The sequence below is a fragment of the Myotis davidii genome, unplaced genomic scaffold (assembly GCF_000327345.1).
Source record: "Myotis davidii unplaced genomic scaffold, ASM32734v1 scaffold473, whole genome shotgun sequence".
Classification (NCBI taxonomy): domain Eukaryota; kingdom Metazoa; phylum Chordata; class Mammalia; order Chiroptera; family Vespertilionidae; genus Myotis; species Myotis davidii.
In genome coordinates, this window is record NW_006284843.1 from 4,169,578 (window position 1) to 4,190,619 (window position 21,042).

The 21,042-nt window shown below is 38.5% G+C and overlaps 1 protein-coding gene across 3 annotated transcripts in view; it reads right to left on the reverse strand.

Annotated features, from left to right (window-relative positions):
* Positions 1-21,042, reverse strand: part of PDZPH1P — a 96,995-nt gene that overhangs the window by 61,444 nt on the left and 14,509 nt on the right. For 2 of the 3 annotated variants that reach the window (XR_001512423.1, XM_015558270.1), the window contains exons 4-6: positions 18,138-18,329; positions 11,454-11,621; positions 7,144-7,245 (exon numbers count right to left, since the gene is read on the reverse strand). Coding sequence is in view for 2 of the 3 variants with exons in the window: in XM_015558270.1 (XP_015413756.1) it covers positions 7,144-7,245; positions 11,454-11,621; positions 18,138-18,329 (462 nt within the window). In the remaining variant the exon portion in view is untranslated. The remainder of the gene's footprint in view (positions 1-7,143; positions 7,246-11,453; positions 11,622-18,137; positions 18,330-21,042) is intronic. The other variant, XM_006755139.2, reaches the window with a different exon arrangement.

Here is a 21,042-nt window from a genome sequence, read left to right on the forward strand (position 1 = left end):
GAGGAGGTGGAACTAGATTCCCCACAGTGGGGAGTAATGAGGAGGTCAGGGTGGCAAAGACTGCTGGTCATTCACAAAATGAATTCCTCTTCTACCTGAACTCAACAGTTGGACAGTTCTTCTCAGACTCTTGCAATTGGATAGGCAGTGTGATTGAGTTCTGGCCAATAGAATGTGGGTAGAAGTGATGTATGCCACTGCTAGGCCCGACCCACAAAAACATCCTAGCGACCACACTTCATACTCCTTTCCCATCTGCTTGCCAGATGCAGATAGCTTCAAGGCCCTAGGGCAGTGGTTCTCAACCTTCCTAATGCCGCGACCCTTTAATACAGTTCCTCATGTTATGGTGAACCCCAGCCATAAAATTATTTTCATTGCTACTTCATAATTGTAATTTTGCTACTGTTATGAATCGTAATGTAAATATCTGATATGCAGGATGTATTTTCATTGTTACAAATTCAACATAATTAAAGCATAGTGATGAATCACAAAAACAATATGTAATTATATATGTGTTTTCTGATGGTCTTAGGTGACCCCTGTGAAAGGGTCATTAGACCCCCAAAAGGGTCGCGACCCACAGGTTGAGAACAGCTGCCCTAGGGGAGGATAATACTGAACAACAACAAAAGAAAACAAAACACCTGGATCTTGAAACATTGTGTAGGTCAAAGTCAGCATTCAATCAAGAACATCCACATTGTACTATTAGTCACTCATTAATGCGAGTGACTGATGAGCATTTATTGTCTTAAGCCATTCATATATTTTTGTTACCAAAGGTAGCATAACCTCAGTCAGCAAGCCAAGAAATAGAAGTTTTCTGAGCAAAGGTACACAAGCAGAATGTTTTAAGACACGCCAAAAAGTTAGTGACTCAGATCAACTGCAGCAGAGGTTGTTGGTAGGTAGGGTGCGTGTGGAGGAGAAGATCAAAAAGTTAGCCAGTGTGTAAAGGGTCTTCCATGTGAGGATGAGGAATTTGTACTTGATCCTTCAACAATAGAGAGCCATTAAAGTTTGTGAGCAGACAAGAGATATGCAGTGGTTTTTAGAAGATTGATTTACAATAGGGAGAGATTAAATGAAGAAGATATATTATTATCAGAATTAAAACAGGCCTGTAATGGGACTCTGGGAATACAAACTGGAAATGAATGGAAGGTATAAAATGCTGGCATAGGACCTAAACCACTTCATTTCACTCATTTGCATAACTGCCTTTCTATACCTAATGGACTATGAATACCTCAAGAGCAAGTAAAAATTTATCTATCTTCTATCTATCTATATCTATCTATCTATCTATCTATCTATCTATCTATCTATCTATCTATCTATCTATTTATCTATCTATCATCTATCTACCTACCTACCTACTTATCTATATCTATCATCTATCTATCCATCCATCCATGTGTTTCTCATGTCTAGTATAATCTCTGGCACATGGTAGGGCATTTAAAAAGTTGGCTAAACGTGTGTGTTTTTTGGTAATGCTAAAATAATCATGGAAGAGAAAATTGAAAATGTTTATTAGGCTGATAGAAAAATATGTTTGAAACCTAGGATATGTGATGGGTCTGAGAAATGGGTTCAGAATGTATGAAGAAAGGGACAAGTGTAAGGAGAGAAATGCAGAGTATTGAGGACAAATCCTTGATGAATAATCACCTTTAAGGAGAGGAAGGAAAGAGGAGCCAAAAAAGGAACATAGAATAGAGATGGAGCAGATGGATCCCAGAGAACATGGAAGCAAGAATATAAGATCAGTGAAGGCAAGAGAAGAATTTCAAGATGGAGACTATGGTCCACAGTCCTACAGTGACAACCACAAAACATTCCATAGAAATAGCTTTTTAAATTCCAGTCTATTCAAGAAGTCAAGAACAAGAATCAATGAAAGGTGATTAAATCTGGAGGTGGGAAAGTAAATGATAAAGAATTTTAAGGGGTATGAGGAAAGTGGAAGACAAATGTTTGAGCTATTTGTGCTGATCAATACCTGCTAAATAATTGACTAGATAAAGTCATAAACTACTATAATCAAAGTATAAGTGTGTGATAATACATCTTGACTCCTAAGTAAACTCTGCCTTTAAACAATAGTTTTTGACTTAAGGGCTCCACCAATATGGAAATAATTCATTTTCAACACCTTTGAGATTTAATTCTCATACCATATATTTCACCCATTTAAAGCATATAATTAAATGCTTTTTACTATGTTCTTGGAATTGTGCTACCATCACCACAATATAATTTTAGAACATTTTTGTCACCCCAGAAAGAAACTCCCTAACCAATAGCTGTCACTCTCTATTCCCGCCAGCCTTTCAGCTGCAGGCAACTGCTTATCTGTTTTTTCCTCCTCTATGGATTTGCCTATTGCGGACATTTCATGTAAGTGAAATCATACCATATGTCATCTTTTGTGTTTAGCGTCATTGATTTAGCAAACTCTTTTTAAGATTTATTCACATTGTACCATGTATTACATTTCTTTTAATTGCTGAATAAATATTTTATTGTAAGGATATAGAACATTTTTTATGCATCATCAGTAGATGGGAATTTGTATTTTTTTTCCATTTTTTGAATAAATAATGCTGCTGTGGAAATTTGTGTACAAGTTTTCTTGTGGACATATGTTTTCGTTTGTCTTGGGCATATACTTACGAGTGGAACTCTGAGTCAAATGGCAACGATGTTTAACTTTTTGCGATGCAGTCATACGGTTTTACATTTTACATTCCCATTGGTATTGCATACATGTTCTGGATTTCTCCACATTCTTGCCAAGAATTGTTGCTTCTGACATTTTGATTATAGCCACCCTAGAGAGTGTGAGGTGGCATTTCACTGTGGTTGTCCTCTGCATTTTCCTGATGACTGTGGAACATTTTTTTATGTGCTTATTGGCTATGTGTACATTTTCATTGGAGAAATATCTACTTAAATATTTCACTCATTTAAAAATTGTTACAGTATTTATCTTTGTATTTTTGAGCTATGAGAGTAAAAAGGATTCTTGTTTGTACTAGTAACGGTATTATTTTTGATAGTTTGTTTTTAGCTTTAATGATAGATGTGTGTTTCATTTTGCAATGCAGCTTACAAATTCTCCCTTTATCTACTAATTAATGGTAGGAATTTGAGGCATTAGGACTTCTTGGAGGAGGGAACTATTTCAAGGTGACCTGGCAATATACCATACAGATGGTTGCCCTACTTGGTCTTGGGAGCAGCTAGAAGTGTGTATCTTACATTACACAGGAAGGAGTGACATGGTAGAAAAACAAGACCATTGTTTTCTAAGTTCGTTTCTCCAAAAGGATACTTGACTGAATAGTTCTGGGTTTATAAAAAGTTAAATGCTGAGCTACTCTATCCTTTCATGCATATTTACATACAAAGCAGAATCTGAAAAACCTTATAATTTAAAAAAGGGGCTTGTCCTTTTCATTAAAAAAAAAAAATTGTACTACAACAGTAGCATTTTAATTCTAGAGCTTCCAGAAAGATGGGCCTGTCCACAATTTCCTGTATGGCTTGTCCATCCCTAAATGTATAGTTTCCTTTTCAAGTTTGCTTGGTATCAAAGTTGGAACATCTGTTTCTTTTGTTTATGCCAACAGATCGCACAAGCATTTAGTCTTTCATAGAAAATGTTCATGCAAATGCCAGCTGGTGGGTGTGGGCAATTAGTTATGTAAGCTCCGCGCAAGCTCCCTCTCTCTATACTTATGGATAATCACTTCCATCCCACCTACACGTCTCCCGCTTTATCTTTTTATCTCCAGTGTGTAATTAAGCCTCTCTAGTGCATCCAGAACAATGTTTTGTGGTGTGAATGAGATTCTCAGAAGTGCTGAAAATATGTGTAATTTTGAAGTCCCTCAACCGCTCAATTAGTAGATTTGACTAGACAATGGGTTTCAGAGGTTGCTCTTGAGAAACGTTTTAAAAAAGAAGTAGACTCAGCAGCTACATGAATCCCTGCCAGGGCAGCACTTTCTGATATTGAATAAAATCCTAGGTTAACTATGTATTGTACCATTTCTGCTACAGTAGACACGCTTCAGCTTTTCCTATTACAAAACCTCGAGGCCTCCTAAATACAGTCATTTGCAATCCAAACATTTTTGTTTCGCATTTGAATGGATGAGATACAGTTAACAGAGATTTCAGTTGAACAGTTGCAAAGGTATCAAAACTTAAAGAGATCATAACGTTTTATGAAACTGCGTTTCGTTATTTTATCTAGAATGACAGGCACAGAGTCAAGTCTGTCAAGGTTTTGGATATTTTGCAAAAATCTGCTAAACTTATAAAGTCAGACCTATTTGATTTTTTAGAAAAAGGGGTAGTCGTTTATTTTCTTTATGAATTAGTTTATTTCTTTATTTAAGACAAACTTTGTAAAGTCAGAGGTAGAAAGAGGAGAGTAGGCAAAAGGGGAAAAGGAAAGAGAAGAGAAAAATGGTAAGAGGAGGAGCGGGAGAGAAGAAAGTGGAGTGGGAAGATGAGAAACATCCACGAATACATTCCCCATGAATAAACATTTATATCCTTAAAGCTAGATGTCTTTTTAAAAATGTAGTGACAAAAACCAGAAGCCACTTGATGATAAAAAGTTGCCTGTCTTTGTGTCTATAAAAAGTAATCCCACAATTGTTTTTTGTTCTTGTTAATTTGAAGGGCACTTTCAGGGCCAGGTAAGGTTGATCTTGGACAAAATTTGCAATCTTTATCTTTTGTCACCTGAGTTCTGTCACCATGTTCCAATTCTACCCTTTCCACACTTATTTGGGGGTTCATTCTTCCACCCCTAAATCCCCCCTACATTTGGGTAAATTTCCTCCCTTTCCCTTCCCTTAATAAGAAAATTATTTGTTAAGTCATCATTTACATATTTGATTAACTGATTAAACTTTAATTGAAATTCATTCATTTCAAAGTAAAAATATATCCATGCATTCGAATTTTGACATCTAACTCAGAATAAAAGGCGTTTTTCCCTGAAAAAAAACAAAACACACAATTCAGCTTAATAACTTGGCCCTTTTCCTTCTATAAGTATTTTAGAATCTAATTTAAGAAAATTTACCACAAAAGCAAAAACTAAAACAGCTACTTTACTAGACTTGTAATTGGGATTACATCTACAGATCAATTTAAGGAAGAATTGACATCTTTACATATTAAGATTTACAAATGATACACATGTTTTTTCTGCCATTAATTTATATGTTCTTAAATTTCTTTCTACATTTTGTTATTTTCAAACTAGTATTTGCCACACCTTTATTGGGATTGTTCCTATCAATTTTCTCCTGCTTGCTGAGGGCTTTCTATTCACACCCTCCGTGGAGGTGTTGGACCTACACTGCCAACATACACCTTCAAGAGATGTGATGTGAGATTTGTAATTGAGTAAAAGTCTTCCACTGCCACACTTTCTGAGCATCGCACCTCACACTAAGGCTACATCCTCCCCAGGAAGGTACTGTTTACGGCCTGTGAGTGAGCTGGAAAGGATACCAGAGCCAAGCTGTTTGTGGCCATTGCGGGACCTCACTCAGGGACCCGCTGCTGTGGAGCTTCCCATGTCTGTCTCAGAATTTCTCAGAGCTGCACGCAGTTTGAGGTTCTTTCTACCCAATCCTGCTTCCCTCCTCTCTTTCACAGGTGCCAGCCCTGAACTATGGGTTGAAGGCTTTTCCGTGCACTTAATTGCTATTTTGATATTATAAATATGTAAATTTCTTTCTTTATAAACATCAATGAGTGTGAAATAGATATCCAGGTTACTTAGTCCATAGATAATCCCCTCATGTTTAAAGGAGACTAAGCCTCTACAGGATTACCCCAAATCTGTGCCATTGAGCACCTGGCAAAAGTGATGACCTGTAAGACGAAGTTTCCTTGGGGCAGGCCCTAAAACTAGAAAACCTAGCTTCATTGCTGCACCAGGAATATCTCACATTCTGTCTAGATACTCAGTATTTCTTGCCTCCATTCCATTGACCTGAGACTTGATTAGAAAATTCTGTTCATATAAAAGATAGTGGTTGGGCACATTGTTTCCTACCCACTGGTGCCACCTGTGACTGAAATGCTGGGCTAGGAGGCACCAACTCCATGTACTGCACCTGCCATCCCTGCTGCCGGAGCTGAGGAGCCAGCCACTTCTTTACAGATAGGAGAGCTGACTCCTAGTAGAACCACAGAGCATACAGCAGAGGAGTGCTGGTACCTGAGTGCTGACAGGCCAAGGAAAGTGCCATGTGACCCTGGTGATAAGGGCACCAGAGAAGGGACTAGAGCACCGCGACAAAGCAGGATGGGTCATAATCCTGCTGGACGGCGCTTCTCCCTTCCTCTCTGCCCTATGCTTCCCCAGCCCTTAGGTAACCAGGGCTCGTCCTGTCACTCAGCAAGCTTTTTGGGGCATCTACTCTCTTGCCTTTGGGATACTGCACCAAGTATTGAGGATAAAATAATGTGTAAGATATAGTTTCTGACCTTGGGAAACTCACAGTCTAGACAAGTACTGAAATGTAAATAAGCAACCCGCTAGTGGCCCTGGACCTCCCTCTGTGATACTCTCATTAAGCCTCACCTAATGCATCATGTGGGTGTGGACACCTTTAGTTTATATGCCTCCCCGCCTTTGTGTTCTGGCCTCCAAGCATTGATCTCACATTACTCTCATGTTATAGATTAGGGAACAAAGGATCCACCTTTCACTAGGCACCTACTAATTCTTAATTTGCTTGTTAGAAAATGAGATCTGAAAAGCTATAGGGAAATAATTCAGGGCGAATGGAATGCTTCCCAGAAAATATTAAGTACTAATAAATCAGCAACAGCCTACTCCTAGGCTGTTATTCTTTGCAGGTAGGGTTAGTTTTTGGCAGGGAGACCAGTGCCCTATGTATAGCAGAGGAGTATTTTCCATCAGGAAAGCATGTCTTATAAAAAAACATCTGGTCATGTTGTGGGCACCTGTCAGTCACCATGAGGTTCTGATAGACTGAAATTTAGAAATTGCTTCTATTGCATATGCGTGCTTTACAGGACTATGATATCAAAGACTATTTAGATTAAAACTGCTAGAGTGAGACAACTTACTAGCATCCACTTCTGTTACCACGATTGGTTTGGAGAATTGAATTTGGAAGCCCCAGGGACAATCATCAGTTCCTTTGAAGAGCCTTAGGGTTCGCTCTCGAACTATAGAGGAAGCAAAGAGGACATCCTTTTGAGTTCATCTTTAAGTACCATAATTATGATTATAAAAATGTCTAGTATTTACTGCTTGTTTATTGTATGCCAGGCCTAAATAAAAATGTTTTAAACACTTTACAAATATTATCTAATTTAATCTTCTGATTAACCTATTATTATATTTTTGGAGAGGAGGAAACTGAGGCACAGGGTGAGGAAGAGACCCTGCTGACGACTCTGAGGCAGAATGACTCCCAAAAGGCAGCTGAGCCTTACAGGCCTGTCACTCAGATCTGGCAATAGTGGGACATTTATTTCAAGGTAGAAATAAGAAAACAGAATTCTTAGCTGTACATTTAGGTCTTATAGAAATCCAAGAGTGCTGAACAACTGAGCTTCTCAGAAAGAAACAGAAAAAGCTGAGCCTTGTAGAAATTGTAACTGTAAAGTTGTGATGGCTTCAAGGTGGAGAGTTCCATAGACTTCACAGTAAGAATCCACGGATTTCTACATTAGTCCACGGATTTTTACTTAATGTGGCTCAGCCACTTCTCAGTCTGCTTTTCCATGTATCTTGTCCCCTTTCCTTATGCTACCTCATACAGTCTTGTCTGTGTGTGTGTGTGTGTGCATGCGCACATGTGTGTGTATACATTTGTTAATATCTATACTAATAAAAGGGTAATATGCTAATTAGAATGGACATCTTCTGGACGTCCTTCCGGACAAAGCCACAGTGGCAGGGGCCAAGGCAGAGGTGGTTAGGGGCAACCAGGCAGTCAAGTGGTTAGGATCCAGTGGTCCCAGATTGTGAGAGAGATGTCTGGCAGTCAGAGATCCCCCGACGGGTTCCAGATTGGAGAGGGTGCAGGTTGGGCTGAGGAACACCCCTCCCCCATCCCCATGCATGAATTTTGTGCACCTGGCCTCTAGTCTTTAACATGTTAAGTGGGGAAGTTAAAAATTATTTCTACAAAGGTCAGAAGTAGTTTCCAATTTTCCTTTTTGCCCTGTCAGTCACTGGTGACTGACACTATGCTTTCCATCCAGAAGACAAAACAGGCTGGGTGCTTAATGTGCTAATAAAGAAAGAATCATAACAAAATATGATAAACTTCCTGAGCCTCAGAAGTGAATTATTAGTAATAGCCCTGTTATAAGTCCCTGAGGTAATTAATTACAAAATAAGAATGTGCTTATTTATTAATAAGGGCAAGGTAAATTATCATCTTAAAATTATAATTTACTAGAATAGCCTTTCATTAAAAAATAGGAATAGATTAGACTTACTGTATTTTTGCATCTCACTTCTCATTTTACAGATAGATTTATATCTTTCTCTGGGTTGGATATCAAGAACATTTCGGCTTTGCAGGGTTGCATCCTCTTTAGGTGGCATATTTAAAGGTTGTTACAGAATGTGCTATGTAGACAAAATATGGATAGAACTAGAAGCAATCAAGAGGTCAAAGAAAATCCTGAGAATTTAAGATGACTTAGCAGTTATACTTTGAGTGGGGAAGGACCTTAGTCCAGCTTTCTACTTTATGGGGAATCTCTTCCTTGTCATCTCTGACAGTTGCTCTAGGTGGGTGAGTCCCTAGTCTTTGGGAGATATATTATCTATATATATAAAAGACTACTATGCAAAGTGTCCCCTCGGGAGTTTGACCGGGAGACTGGAAAGTTGATCGCTCGCTATGATGTGTGCTGACCACCAGAGGGCAGTGCAGAATGAATGAAGGCCCTGGCTGGCAGCCAGAAGGCCCCGATCGGCCCTGGCCTAGGGACTAATTTCATGCACCGGGCCTCTAATTATTACATATTTACATTGTATTTTTCAGAATTTGTAAGAAGATATGCCATTATTTTAATAAAACTCCTCCCAGATATTCTGAGGTAAATCAATACTTTTAAAAAATTCAGTTTCCTATAAGAAATGACAAGGACAGTAAAAGATTAGTCAATCTGTGTACAAATGTGATTGGATGTGACCATCTCCCTGGTCAGCTAGGGAATAAAAATATCTGATAACAACAAGGAAGCAAGCATCTCTGTCTTTAACAGTTCCCTGTAGCCTAATAGCAGAAGTCTTTCACAAACATTTACTGAGTATCTACTATGTGCCCAGGCGTTTTCCTATGCATCAGGACTGTAGTGGTGAAGACAGACAAGAGACTTTTTTCTCATGGAGTTTACATGATAAACACTGGTTGCCAAAATTGGCAAACAAAGACAGGAAAGATAAAGTCTCTTCATGTGGATTCCTGAAGGAATGTTGTCTTTCCAAAATGCCTGGGAAAAATACTGTTTTTCTGTTGTTGAAAGCAGCATCTGGAAAAGCATACCAAGTTGCCGTGAAGGTATTGGTATATTCCAGCTCTAAAATTATGCCCTCTGCTCTATTCTATGCTCCTGGGAAGATCTCTATCATTTGTTAGTACATTTCCCTTGTGGCAGTCATTTTACATGTTTGTTTGGGCTGCCAGTTACTGGACTTCAATATAACTTAAGAAGCAGAACTGGGAAATTTAAAGCTACAGAAATGTATATTTTAGCAGTCTGCAATAGGCTGGTAGCTAATCAGGGCAAAAAGGAAAATCGGAAACTATTTCTGACCTTTGTAGAAATAATTTTTAACTTCCCCACTTGTCAAAACTTCTTGCTCCCTATAGGTTATCCTCTTGATACTGTCTTCTGCTTTTGACATATTGATTACCCAACAGATATTTGTTTAATGAAGTATTTTTTACCATTGATTTAAATCAGATTGTTTGTTGTTTTTCCATATAACATGAAATTGTTAAGATATAAACAATTCAATAAAATCTTTAACTGGTGAACTCAACTGTAGCAGTCTCCTGTGGGAGAAAAGACAATCAAAATGTTTTACAACATGTCCCCTGCCCCCACCCCCCATTCAGAAGGCAATTTTTTCATATTTTAAGATTTATAGTCCTGGTTTCCCTTGCCACTGTCTGGTGGGTAATGTATGACACATCTGCCGAAAAGCTACAAATAAATGCCATTGTCTTTTTCAGGGACTGTGTGGGCTCATCTTCAAGTAGTTTATCCCCTCAAATAACACTACTTTGGCATCATCTTGTTAAATGTGAAAGTTAAAATACCCTAACTTTTTCTTGTGGCTCCAGCAATAGAATTTTGTAGTGATCCAGACATTTGTTTATCTATTTCTCCAACTTATGGAAGAGCTTTTTTAGGAGATAACGAATTGGATATTTTTAAGGCGTAACATTTATTCTCACAAAATACATGTTGGTAGATACAAATTAGTATCGCAACATCTTAAAATACCATTCGATTAATAAAGATGCTTTTCAGTTTAAAAATGATTGGTTTTATCTACAAATCACCTTTCCTCCCAATCTCAATCTTCTTTATTGATCTCTCAATATCACATAGTTAAGAAAATAAGCACTTTATATATGTAACACTTCAAGTCTTCATAACAATCAGCACAACTAGCACATTCTTATGTTTCAGACTATAGACATGACAATATCAAATGCATATTTCATATATGTTAATAAAACAGGACTAGACCTATGTATATATATAAAAGGCTAATATGCCAACTGCCCTCTCAGGAGTTTGATCGAGAGTTCGATCACTTGCTATGACATGCGCTGACCACCAGGGGTTGGCATGGAATGAAGGAAGGCCCTGGCTGGCAGCTGGGGGAAGGGAGTCCCCGGCTGGCAGCCAGAAGGCACCAATCGGCCCTGATTGCCGGCCAGGCCTAGGGACCCTAACCATGCATGAATTTCATGCACTGGGTCTCTAGTGTATAATAAAAAGACAATGCAGAAACAATAAAATGGTTATGTTTTGGTATTGGAGCAATAAATTATAATTTGTTACTTGCTTATACTCTCCAGTACATTTTTGAAAAATAGTATTTTTTACTTAGAGGATGAAATAGACTTGACTTGTCCTCCAGTAATCTTTACTCCAACTTTGAAATTACTTTCTATGTTTGACTGAGCTCTTAAGACAGTTTTTATTTTAATAGCTTCAGATTCTTTCACACTATTAATAAATCCATTATATATGTCTATATATTCAAGCACACATACTTCTCTCCAAATGCTACACCCAGTGTGCAAGTTTGCCGACGTCAGAGACTTGCCTGGAGCCCGGCTACAGTCTCTAAGACATACACATTCATTTTATCACAATCATAGAGTCCTTACCAGCTGCAGGTCGGGGTTTTTTACTAAGGCATCTGGGGCTGTCCTCAGGGTTCCCATCATCCCCTCGAAAAACCCAGGCTGCTGAATGGAAAATCTCCGTGTAGAAACCTTTTTCCTCAATATCAACTCGAAAGCCAAGGTCCACAGAATGGCTGTCTTCTGAGATGACTGAGGAACAGAAAAGGTGACACCAAGAATTGTGCTCTGGAAAGAAGGTGAGCACACACTGATGGCCACAGTGAAAGAACAGCCAATGAATGTGTGCAGGGCGAAGCCTGTGCTGAAGGCAGAGTATCACCTGTGAAGCAAATAGCTAAGCTGGAGAGACAATTCTCTGGGGAAGAACTTACATAATCTGAAGATATCACAAATGAAGAAGGCATTGCATGAGGACCCACACTGCAGTAATCAGCAGACTACAGATAGCATAGTAAATCATCATCATTATTATTATTATTATTATTATTATTATTTTGGTAGAAAAACTATGGGAAAATAATTGTTGTTGAGACATATATTAGTATTTAAGCATCAAGAGAATGCCACACAAGACTGAGAATAAACTTTACCATTCCTTTCAAAATTACAAGCACAAGGAAAAAAAATCATTATTGCCTCTATGCTTCAAAGAAGGTGCAGCAACATAACCATACATTCTTAGAAAAACTCACTATGGTCTTAATGTGTAGAATAAAGTTTCATCTGACAATTTCAATCCTAGCAGTTTTGGGGGTTCTGTGTATTTGGGAGTCTCTTGGATAGTGTGGAAGACTGTGCCAGTTAAGGAAAAGAAATGGCATTTTTATACTAGCTTCCAAGTGCTTCTTTGTGGCCCCATGCAGGAGTTCAAACATGAATAAAGTCCCGCCCTAAGTCTTCCAGTCTCTCAAGGGTGCAGGATTAAGAAGCTCCATTTCATAACCAAAATGTAATTTCAAAACATCACTCCTTTATGTGCATTTCTCAACTCCCCTGAAGAGGGTGGGGTTAAAGACCACAGAATGCTTCTTCAACAACAACAGCAAACACACCTCTCTTTCTATTTCTTCTCGCATACTGTAGTTGCTCCTATGCTGTCTCTTAACCATTGGACTTCTGCTGCAGGTCGGTTTGCTACAGCCCCTGGAAGAGTGGCGCTGCTCTCCTGGTTTCCTCTGGAGACTCACTCCTAATGGTTCTTGTCCTGGCCCCTACATTTCTTCCTCTGCTTCCCTAGCACTGGATTGAAGAGTGTAAATGCCAGCTGTTGTCCTGACTCCCAGAGAAGTGTAACAATAGTTTTCTAACTCCTATATTTGTTTAACTTGTGTAGAAATGGTCAGGGGTGGTTTATTCACAAAGCATAGATTCTTGCAGTCAGAAACAATGCTTGTTCTTATAGTTTGTACACCAAATAAGATTTTTATTAGTCATTTGACACTAATACACAGTTTAAACAGTTTCTGGTACATTCATGAATTTATTAATTTAATTTAAAATAAGTCTTCTGTCATGAGCAAAGTACAATTTTAGGCACAATGGAGATGGAAAGATGAGACCGATATGGATCTCAGAGGAAGTAGTGATTCTGGCTATAGGGAAAGGGTATGATTAAAGGAAGAATATCATTAGACTGGACCCTGAGGAGTGGGCAACATTTACAGGAAGATAGACATGCTATAGGGCAGTGATGGTGAACCTATGACACGCGTGTCAGAGGTAACATGTGAACTCATTTTTTTGGTTGATTTTTCTTTGTTAAATGGCATTTAAATATATAAAATAAATATCAAAAATATAAGTCTTTGTTTTACTATGGTTGCAAATATCAAAAAGTTTCTATATGTGACACGGCACCAGAGTTAAGTTAGGGTTTTTCAAAATGCTGACACGCCGAGCTCAAAAGGTTTGCCATCACTACGATAGGGGGAAATAGGTACTGGAAAGATAGACTGTGTTGACTGACTAAATATAATTTTGGTGTGTGGAAATAAAGGGGATGACATATGGGAATATTACATATTAACAAAGTTGGAATGTAAATGATATGAGAATTTTGTGAGATATCTTATTTATTGAAATAAAATTATGAACTCTTTAGAATAGAATACTTTAACTCAGGATATGGGATGCCATCTTCCATGCATAATACTTCAAAATATTTTAAGGGTTTTTTTTTGGCATTTATTTTTGAATAAGTCTGAGTGTGACATTTGACTTTAGATGGTAGGAAATGTCAACCCCAAATCTCTATATATGAAAGCCTAATATACAAAGTGTCCCTTCAGGAGTTTGACTGATTGGGAGTTTGATTGCTCACTATGATGTGCACTGACCACCAGGGGGCGGTGTGAAATGAAGAAAGGCCCTGGCTGGCAGCCGGCAGCCCCTAGGGACCCTACCCATGCACAAACTTTGTGCACTGGGCCTCTGGTATTATCATAATTTACTGACTCATCTTTTTGAGCTTTAAGTCTAAATCCAAGATGCTTTCATACATAGCAGTTGCTAAAGTTACAGAAGCCCCAAAGGCATTTAAAGCATCTTCCCTTATTTGGTTTATCTTCTATATACTTGGCCTTAAATATTCAGTTACATTTTAATATTTATGACTGTAATGTACATACATTCCTGGGCCCCTTGACTTAATGTTATTTTATTTTGTTTTTTTCTGAGGAGTAGCTGTCCACGGTGGCTATGTAATCATCCCCTATTATGTTATGGTCTGAGGATGGGCCTTTAAATTATAGTGATCTTTGTTTTTAACAGCATGCATAGGACTATTAAAATAGCTCACTTATTTACAAGCAGATTTGATTATGTGGATGAGCAGTTCCCTGTTCATTCAGTTACCAAGACAGAGCTAATCAGCATCCTTTTACATAAACTGAGACATAGTACCTGTGTTAAAGTCCAGTGAAGCAGCAAGCCACACACCTGCTGCAGCTCTGAACTGCTGGATTTCTCAACAACTGTCCCTGGGGACCTTTGAGCCACGTAGCAAACATACTCAAATGTGACTTTGTCACCAAAATTTGGCTTGCTAGATGAGCTTTTTAATAAATGAAACAGTAACACAATGAGCTTTTAATTATGTTGGCATTACTTATTTTTGATATCAGAATAAAAAAATATAAAATACTTAGCTCAGTTCCAGGTGTCCTTAGACATTCTCATACCTCATTCATTCCACGGTTCTACTTGAGGATAATAAAAACTAGTACCTGATTAAGGGAGACCCTGTTTGGACTTCCCCCGAGAGAGACCATGATCAGATTGGAATGATCCAACCAGAAGCAGTGAGTCGTTGTGTTCAGTGGCATAGACTCTGGTCAAGGTGTCTGGGTTTGAACCACCAACTATGGCGAAGTGACATTGGGCAAGTCACTTCTCCTCTCCATGACTCAGATTCCTCATCTGGTAAAGTTAGGATCAAAATATAGTACTTAGCTCATAGTGCTTTTGGGAGAATTAATAAGCTATCGTGTTATAAAACTTGGAAGAATAAGCACAATGTAATTTTTAGCTCTTATTATTAGAAATTAAAGTTCTTTTTTGCCTGCCTTCCTTTCCTTCTCTGTCTCCCCACCCCACACTTCGGCTTTCTTATTTCTATGCAAACTAATGTTTGAAAATACATTTCCATAATAATTTTTACAGCTGAACTAAGAAAAATGCTCTCAAGTAGCCTCACACAATCAGACCCAAATTCTTACCACAGCTGTTGGTGACACTGGAGTCATTTGAGATTCTGAAAATCAGAGCCTGCAGGCCCTTCTGACTTCAGTTTGCAGCCTTCAGGTTATTGACCTGGTGAGCCTTAGTCAGCACTCCCACAGCCTAGAAGGATTGATCAGCTGTGCCCACATACGTAACCATGTCATTCCTAATGTCTTTTCCAGTTATCATGGAGCAAGTCAGAGCTGAATGAGATTAACAGACGGAACAGCACCAGCTGTAATGATGCTCGATAAAGCTGTCAGGTTCCAAGTCACGGATTAGTAGCATATCCTGACTCTATAAATGAGATAAAATTTAAACCACACATTAAACCGTGCTAGCTCCAGCAGCTCTTAGTGAAGTGCAGTCTCTCTTAAAAAGCTGCTGAAGAAATACAGCATGCCTCTTGTGTCTGGGGCTTAGATAAACTACAAAATAAAATAGCAGATGGTTCCATTCCCTTAAGTCCAATGTAAAACAAATTGTTAGTATAAATTTCCATTAAAAACAGAAGTCACCTCAAAGAAAACACAATCATTGTTTTTAATCAAAACGATTGTGTAATTTTGGCCTGAAATTTGAATTGGTACAAGTTATCCAGCTGATTCCAAGGGTTGTGTCAAGTGGGCACTGGTAAATGTTTAACATTAGAGTTCCCAAAAGGAACCTAAAAAAGCCCTGATGTGTAGTGCTTGCCAGTTTCTGTGGTACATACTCCCACCATGGCCCATTTCAAGCTCCCAACCCGATGCTACTGAATTGCAGTGTCAGAAAAAACAAACAAACAAAAAAACCAAAACGTGCACAGTTGGCTACCATGAACCACTGTGGGCTGATTCTCGCACACCTACACTTGTGTCAAGAAATGCAGAACGGACATGAATGTCTAAGAGCACTAGTAGAGGCAGACTTGTCCATAAAACTAAGGAGGAAATGGACTTGGACTGAAAGGTCCAGAAAGCTGACAGACTCTGTGAACTAGAAAGAACTGGTCCTGTGGGAGGAAGAGCTGAGAACGTGGGAAAATGGTCCCTTTCTTTAGGCCACGAGAAGATCCTCTGTGGTTGATCAGACTGAACAAAGCTTCCGTTCAGTCTTTTTAGTTTAGATCAATCATGAATAGTTCCAGGTAATAATGGAAGCTATTGCCATGAGCAATAAAAATGTTTTCTCCATGTAAAATGTTGCTTCTGTTTTTCTTATTTATCATCAAACTGTTCTACTCTCAGATTCTTCCTTCTTAGTTTTTAAGATGGCTTAGTTCTGATTACTGTAGGGTTGATTAATTGTTGAACACTGATAATTTTGTTTACATGGGTTTAGAGGTATGAGCTGCAGTTGAATTGTCTGCAGTACAAAGGAGAGGAATTTCAAGGGCCCAAGGAAAAACCCAGAAAGGAGGAAATAGAACTCAAGGAGTACGGGTATCATATGAGGAAAGCAGGGCTGTATGAGGGCCTCCTTGGGTGCCTGAAGCGCAGCACAGGGGCCTTTGAAGTACTGTGGCATCTAAAGAAGGTTTCAGAGTTGTTTGCTGTGGAGTGTGTGATGTATGTCCTCCTGAGCCTCTCCTTGGATGTCGTTAGGAGATCTCTGTCTCTCTGACTATTGCTTTTGTGTAACTATATTCTTCGGGGAGGATCCAGAATAGTAGGGCTAGTGGCTATTGTATCTGACTTACATGCATAACACAAGATTTGTATTCTTCGGTGAAAAGACAGAAAATTTCCAGATTGCAAGTTTATCAAACAAAAGGTCAAGAAACACTTGAATGACACTTCAAGGATATTGCTGTCTAGGAAATCCAGTTTGGGGAATCCATCTTAGTGAAATTTCAACTACTTAGTCACCTCAAGACTGAGGAAGTTTTGAGTACACTGAGAACAAAACCTCTAATTCTCGATAAAATAGACTTTGCCTTCCCCCGACTCCCCGAGACATTTCCAATGCTCTGTGGAGGGGGAGTCCTCCCTTATCTCTGAAAGCAATAAACCATTCTGTCTGCACTCTGGTGCAGTGTTGGTGATGTCTGGTCATTGCTATAATATGAAAACAGAGCACTGGGGTAGCATAGGCTGTGGCACAAAATAGATGGCACATTCAAATGAGTAATTTACAGACAACAAAAATACTACTTACAAAGTGTGGATAAGATGTAAGGAAATCAGATGTTTTATAGTAAAATTAAGACTAGTCCACTTAACACTGAAGAGGTAAGGGGAGGGAGCAGGTACCAATGACCAGAACCAGAACCACAGAAGGCAGCGTGGAGGGGCATTTTACAGCAGTGAGGTTTCTAGGGACACCAACAGCCCTTGACACACCACAGGGAGAGGTCTGAGGCAAAGTCCAATTTTATTGAGGATTAGAAGTTGGATTTAAGGCAGGTCTTTCAAAGTGAGAACTTGATTAGGACTGAGTCAGAATCACGAGTTACAGACATGGCACGGTGAGGCTTTTGAGGGTTTCAAAGAAACTGTGGACATAAATGATCTGTTGGTATTTTCTGTTGCAAATCTGATGGCTTTGGGGAAGGGTGAGTTTCTGCAACGAACAATACAAATATTTCCCTAGTCAAGAGCTTCCTGGAAAGTAAAGTTGTGTTGATAAAAGCCTTAGGATAAGGTCATGCAATGTAACCTAAGATGTGTGGGAATAGGTGGTTCTGGGCCTCAGTGTCCAAGACCTCACTCTCCTCGCTCCCTCCAGCTCCTGCTGATCTTCCCTGTTGATTAAGCCCAGCAAAATTATCCCCTTGAAATAGTCCATAGAGGTAAGACTCCTGGGGCAGGAAGTGAAAAAGCAAGTTACAGGGGCAAAGGGAAGCTATTTGCTAGTGTGGGTTTGAGAAAGTGAAATAAGTACAAACGTCCATTTTGACAGGAATGCTAGAAAACATATATGTGGATAGGTCCTAAGTCCTGTAGGTTCAGTGAGTCATTGAGTTTCTTCTGGTTTTGGAAAAGAAAGTAATTGTCTACTCACTGGATCCTTCCGTGATGTTGCTGGCGAATGAACTTCTCCCGGCTGAGCTGCTGCTTTTGCCATCTTTGAATTGCTGCCTCCTCCGGGTCCACTGGTCTATTGCTTCCTCCTGGGAACCATCACTGGCCCTTGTTCCTCTTGGAGGTAATTCCTGGGGTAACTTGAGGAGGCTATTTATTTGCAAATTCCAATCTAGATTAAACCACATTATAAAGGAAAAGGTAGAACTTCAAATATTCTAATATTTAAAACAGAGTCACTGGAGACTAGAATTAGAATAATTTCATTTACCTTCTTCATGATTCACTTTCTAAATTTGTATTGCTTAAAAAAGAAGAAATATATAATTGAAAAATCGAGTTACATAGGAAAGAGGGATCACCATGCATTGCCTCAGTTGGATTCAATTAACAGATATTTCTTGGGCAGCAGTAGTATACACAATACTATATTAATTAGTTACTCCGGAGGAGCAAAGTGCAAATAAATTCTTAATTATGTCCTCTGAATTCTCAATAAGAAGACAAGATATGATTACCTGAGTTAGTTATATGATAATCTATGATAAGTTTACTATTGAACTCAAGTCCTTTATGGTTTGACTTCCATGAATCACAAGAATAAAAATTTCATGATACTTTTCTTGCTGCATGTGTTGGTTCAAAATGAGAAAAAGAGGGGAAAAAGCCAGAGTGCATGAAAGTCTTGAAAATTTTATATTTGAATAGATAACAGTAACTTTTAAATAAATATCAATTATAACTTTAAAACTTCTGCCTTCTGTCCTCATAAGCTGAGATGCTGTGTATTAATTAAAAGAAAGAAAATTACAAATAAACTGATTGTAATACAAGCCAACTGCAAGAAAATACTGGTAACTAAAAGAGTGAAATAAAAGTATTCAAATAGCGGAGCATGTAATACCTAGAACGTAATTTGATAGGTTAGGATTGGGGAAGATTTTACTTGCTTTAACTTTTTGGTACTATATGAAAAGGTAAACATCCATTTAAAAAAGGACCAACTCTTAACCTTTACTTTTATTCTATTCCCAGGAGCAGAGGAGTTTTTAAAACTTGATCTTTATAAATTAAGCTCTAACTTATCAGTATCAAAGTTTGTTCCCAGACCTATTTAAATAATAAATAGGATATATCCATGAATAAATCATTTTCTTTATTTTAATGTATAACTATTAGTGATCGATTTGCATTATAATTTAAATTTCACTTGTCAGGGCTAAAGACACAGAAGGGAGGGAAAGTCACTATCCAGTCCTCTAATTTTCCAGAACTCTGCTGTTGACTCCTACCTCTTCCCTAGAAAGAAATAGGGCGATAGAAAAATGACATTCATTCTATAATAGTTATTACTGTTTCCACTGTAATTGAATACTTCAATCTGATAGTGAATTGAATCTATATCTAGTTTCCACTGTGCTGGCTACTTGGTCTACAGCTATGAACAAGATGGCTTTTTATCCTCTGGAACTTGACAGAGTGGTGGAACTTTGAAAAAGGCCACAGAACTGGTCTCTGGCTGTTTTTTCCAATGTCCCTGTAAGTTCCTCTATTTGTAGAGATAGAGATTCCAGATTGATTCTGAAGGCAACTATAAGATGAATAATTTTCTAATGTCAATATTTCACATTTAAAACTGATTGTTTTCTGAAATTGCTGGAGAAAAAAGAAGTCTGATGGGCCTAGGGAAGTGTGTGATGGAAATATGGCCCTGGGATGTGGTGGGAAAAGCGTTTGTCTAGGATATCTGCTTATATACTCACATGAGAAGAAAATATGGGCCCTGCAGTATGACTCATAGTTTGATTTGAGGACCGCTTCTAATGCCCACAGAATGCAAAGCACTCCCATTGTCCTGCTTGTTAGTTATGTAATCTCACCCTTGCAAAAGCGTAGAAGGTAATTTGGTCCAACCACCCTTTGTATGCTTAAAAACTTCTACAAGATTTTGAAAAAGCAGTCATTCAGTCTAAGCTTGGACACTTCCCAGAATCAAATTTGCTACCGTTTACTACTTGAATCAGCATAATGCTTGAATACATCAAGCTGGAGGAGGAGGGGTTACAGAAACAGTCTTTTGATGAATCACAGCAACATGGGGAAGCCATCGCAGCAATTGTTCACCAGATGAGACAATTTCAAAGCCTAGTGAGGTGCAATATCAGCTTTGGGAGGATTCTGACTTGAGTTACTGATCTTCTTAAGGAAGTATGTTGTGCTGGAAGAGGCAGTCCAAGGAGAGGCACATGGGAAGAATATACATCTAGGTGAGCAGGTGTCTGCTCTACAAGACACAGTGCTCTTATTGCAGGTCTGCTTCTTGAAGACCTAAATAATCATGGGCTGAGCCCAGTGATGGGATTCATTCGATTCACTTGGTATCTGAGGGTATGTTGGCACTGGGGAGCAGTCATGTAACTGATGGATCTTAGCCTGAGGGTGCTCATCTTAAGTTGGTGACTGTATAGATTTTGTGTTGTTTTCTCCGTACAATAAATTTCACATTTTATGCCAACATTTATATAATTGTCCTTTTTTATTTTTACTTTAACTTCTAAAGTTTTTAAATTCTATTTAAAAATTAGGAATAGAACAATAGCAAAGAAAAGAGGACTTCTCGAAGTTTCATTCCAAATTGCATTTTGAACAGTTAGGAATGTTACTGGCAGTATAAAAATGTTTATTTGTTCAAGATATAATTTAATATACAATGTGTCATAATGCTAACACTAAATATGAAATATTTTGGACTTACTGAGAAAAACAACAAGGGATCTTAATGAAGTGACCAAAATGGTATAGTATGGTCCCAAGATTGAAAGCAGACAGGCGGTATTATATACTTAGGAAAGAGCTTCCATCTCAGCCCTCTTGAGGGCTGGAGA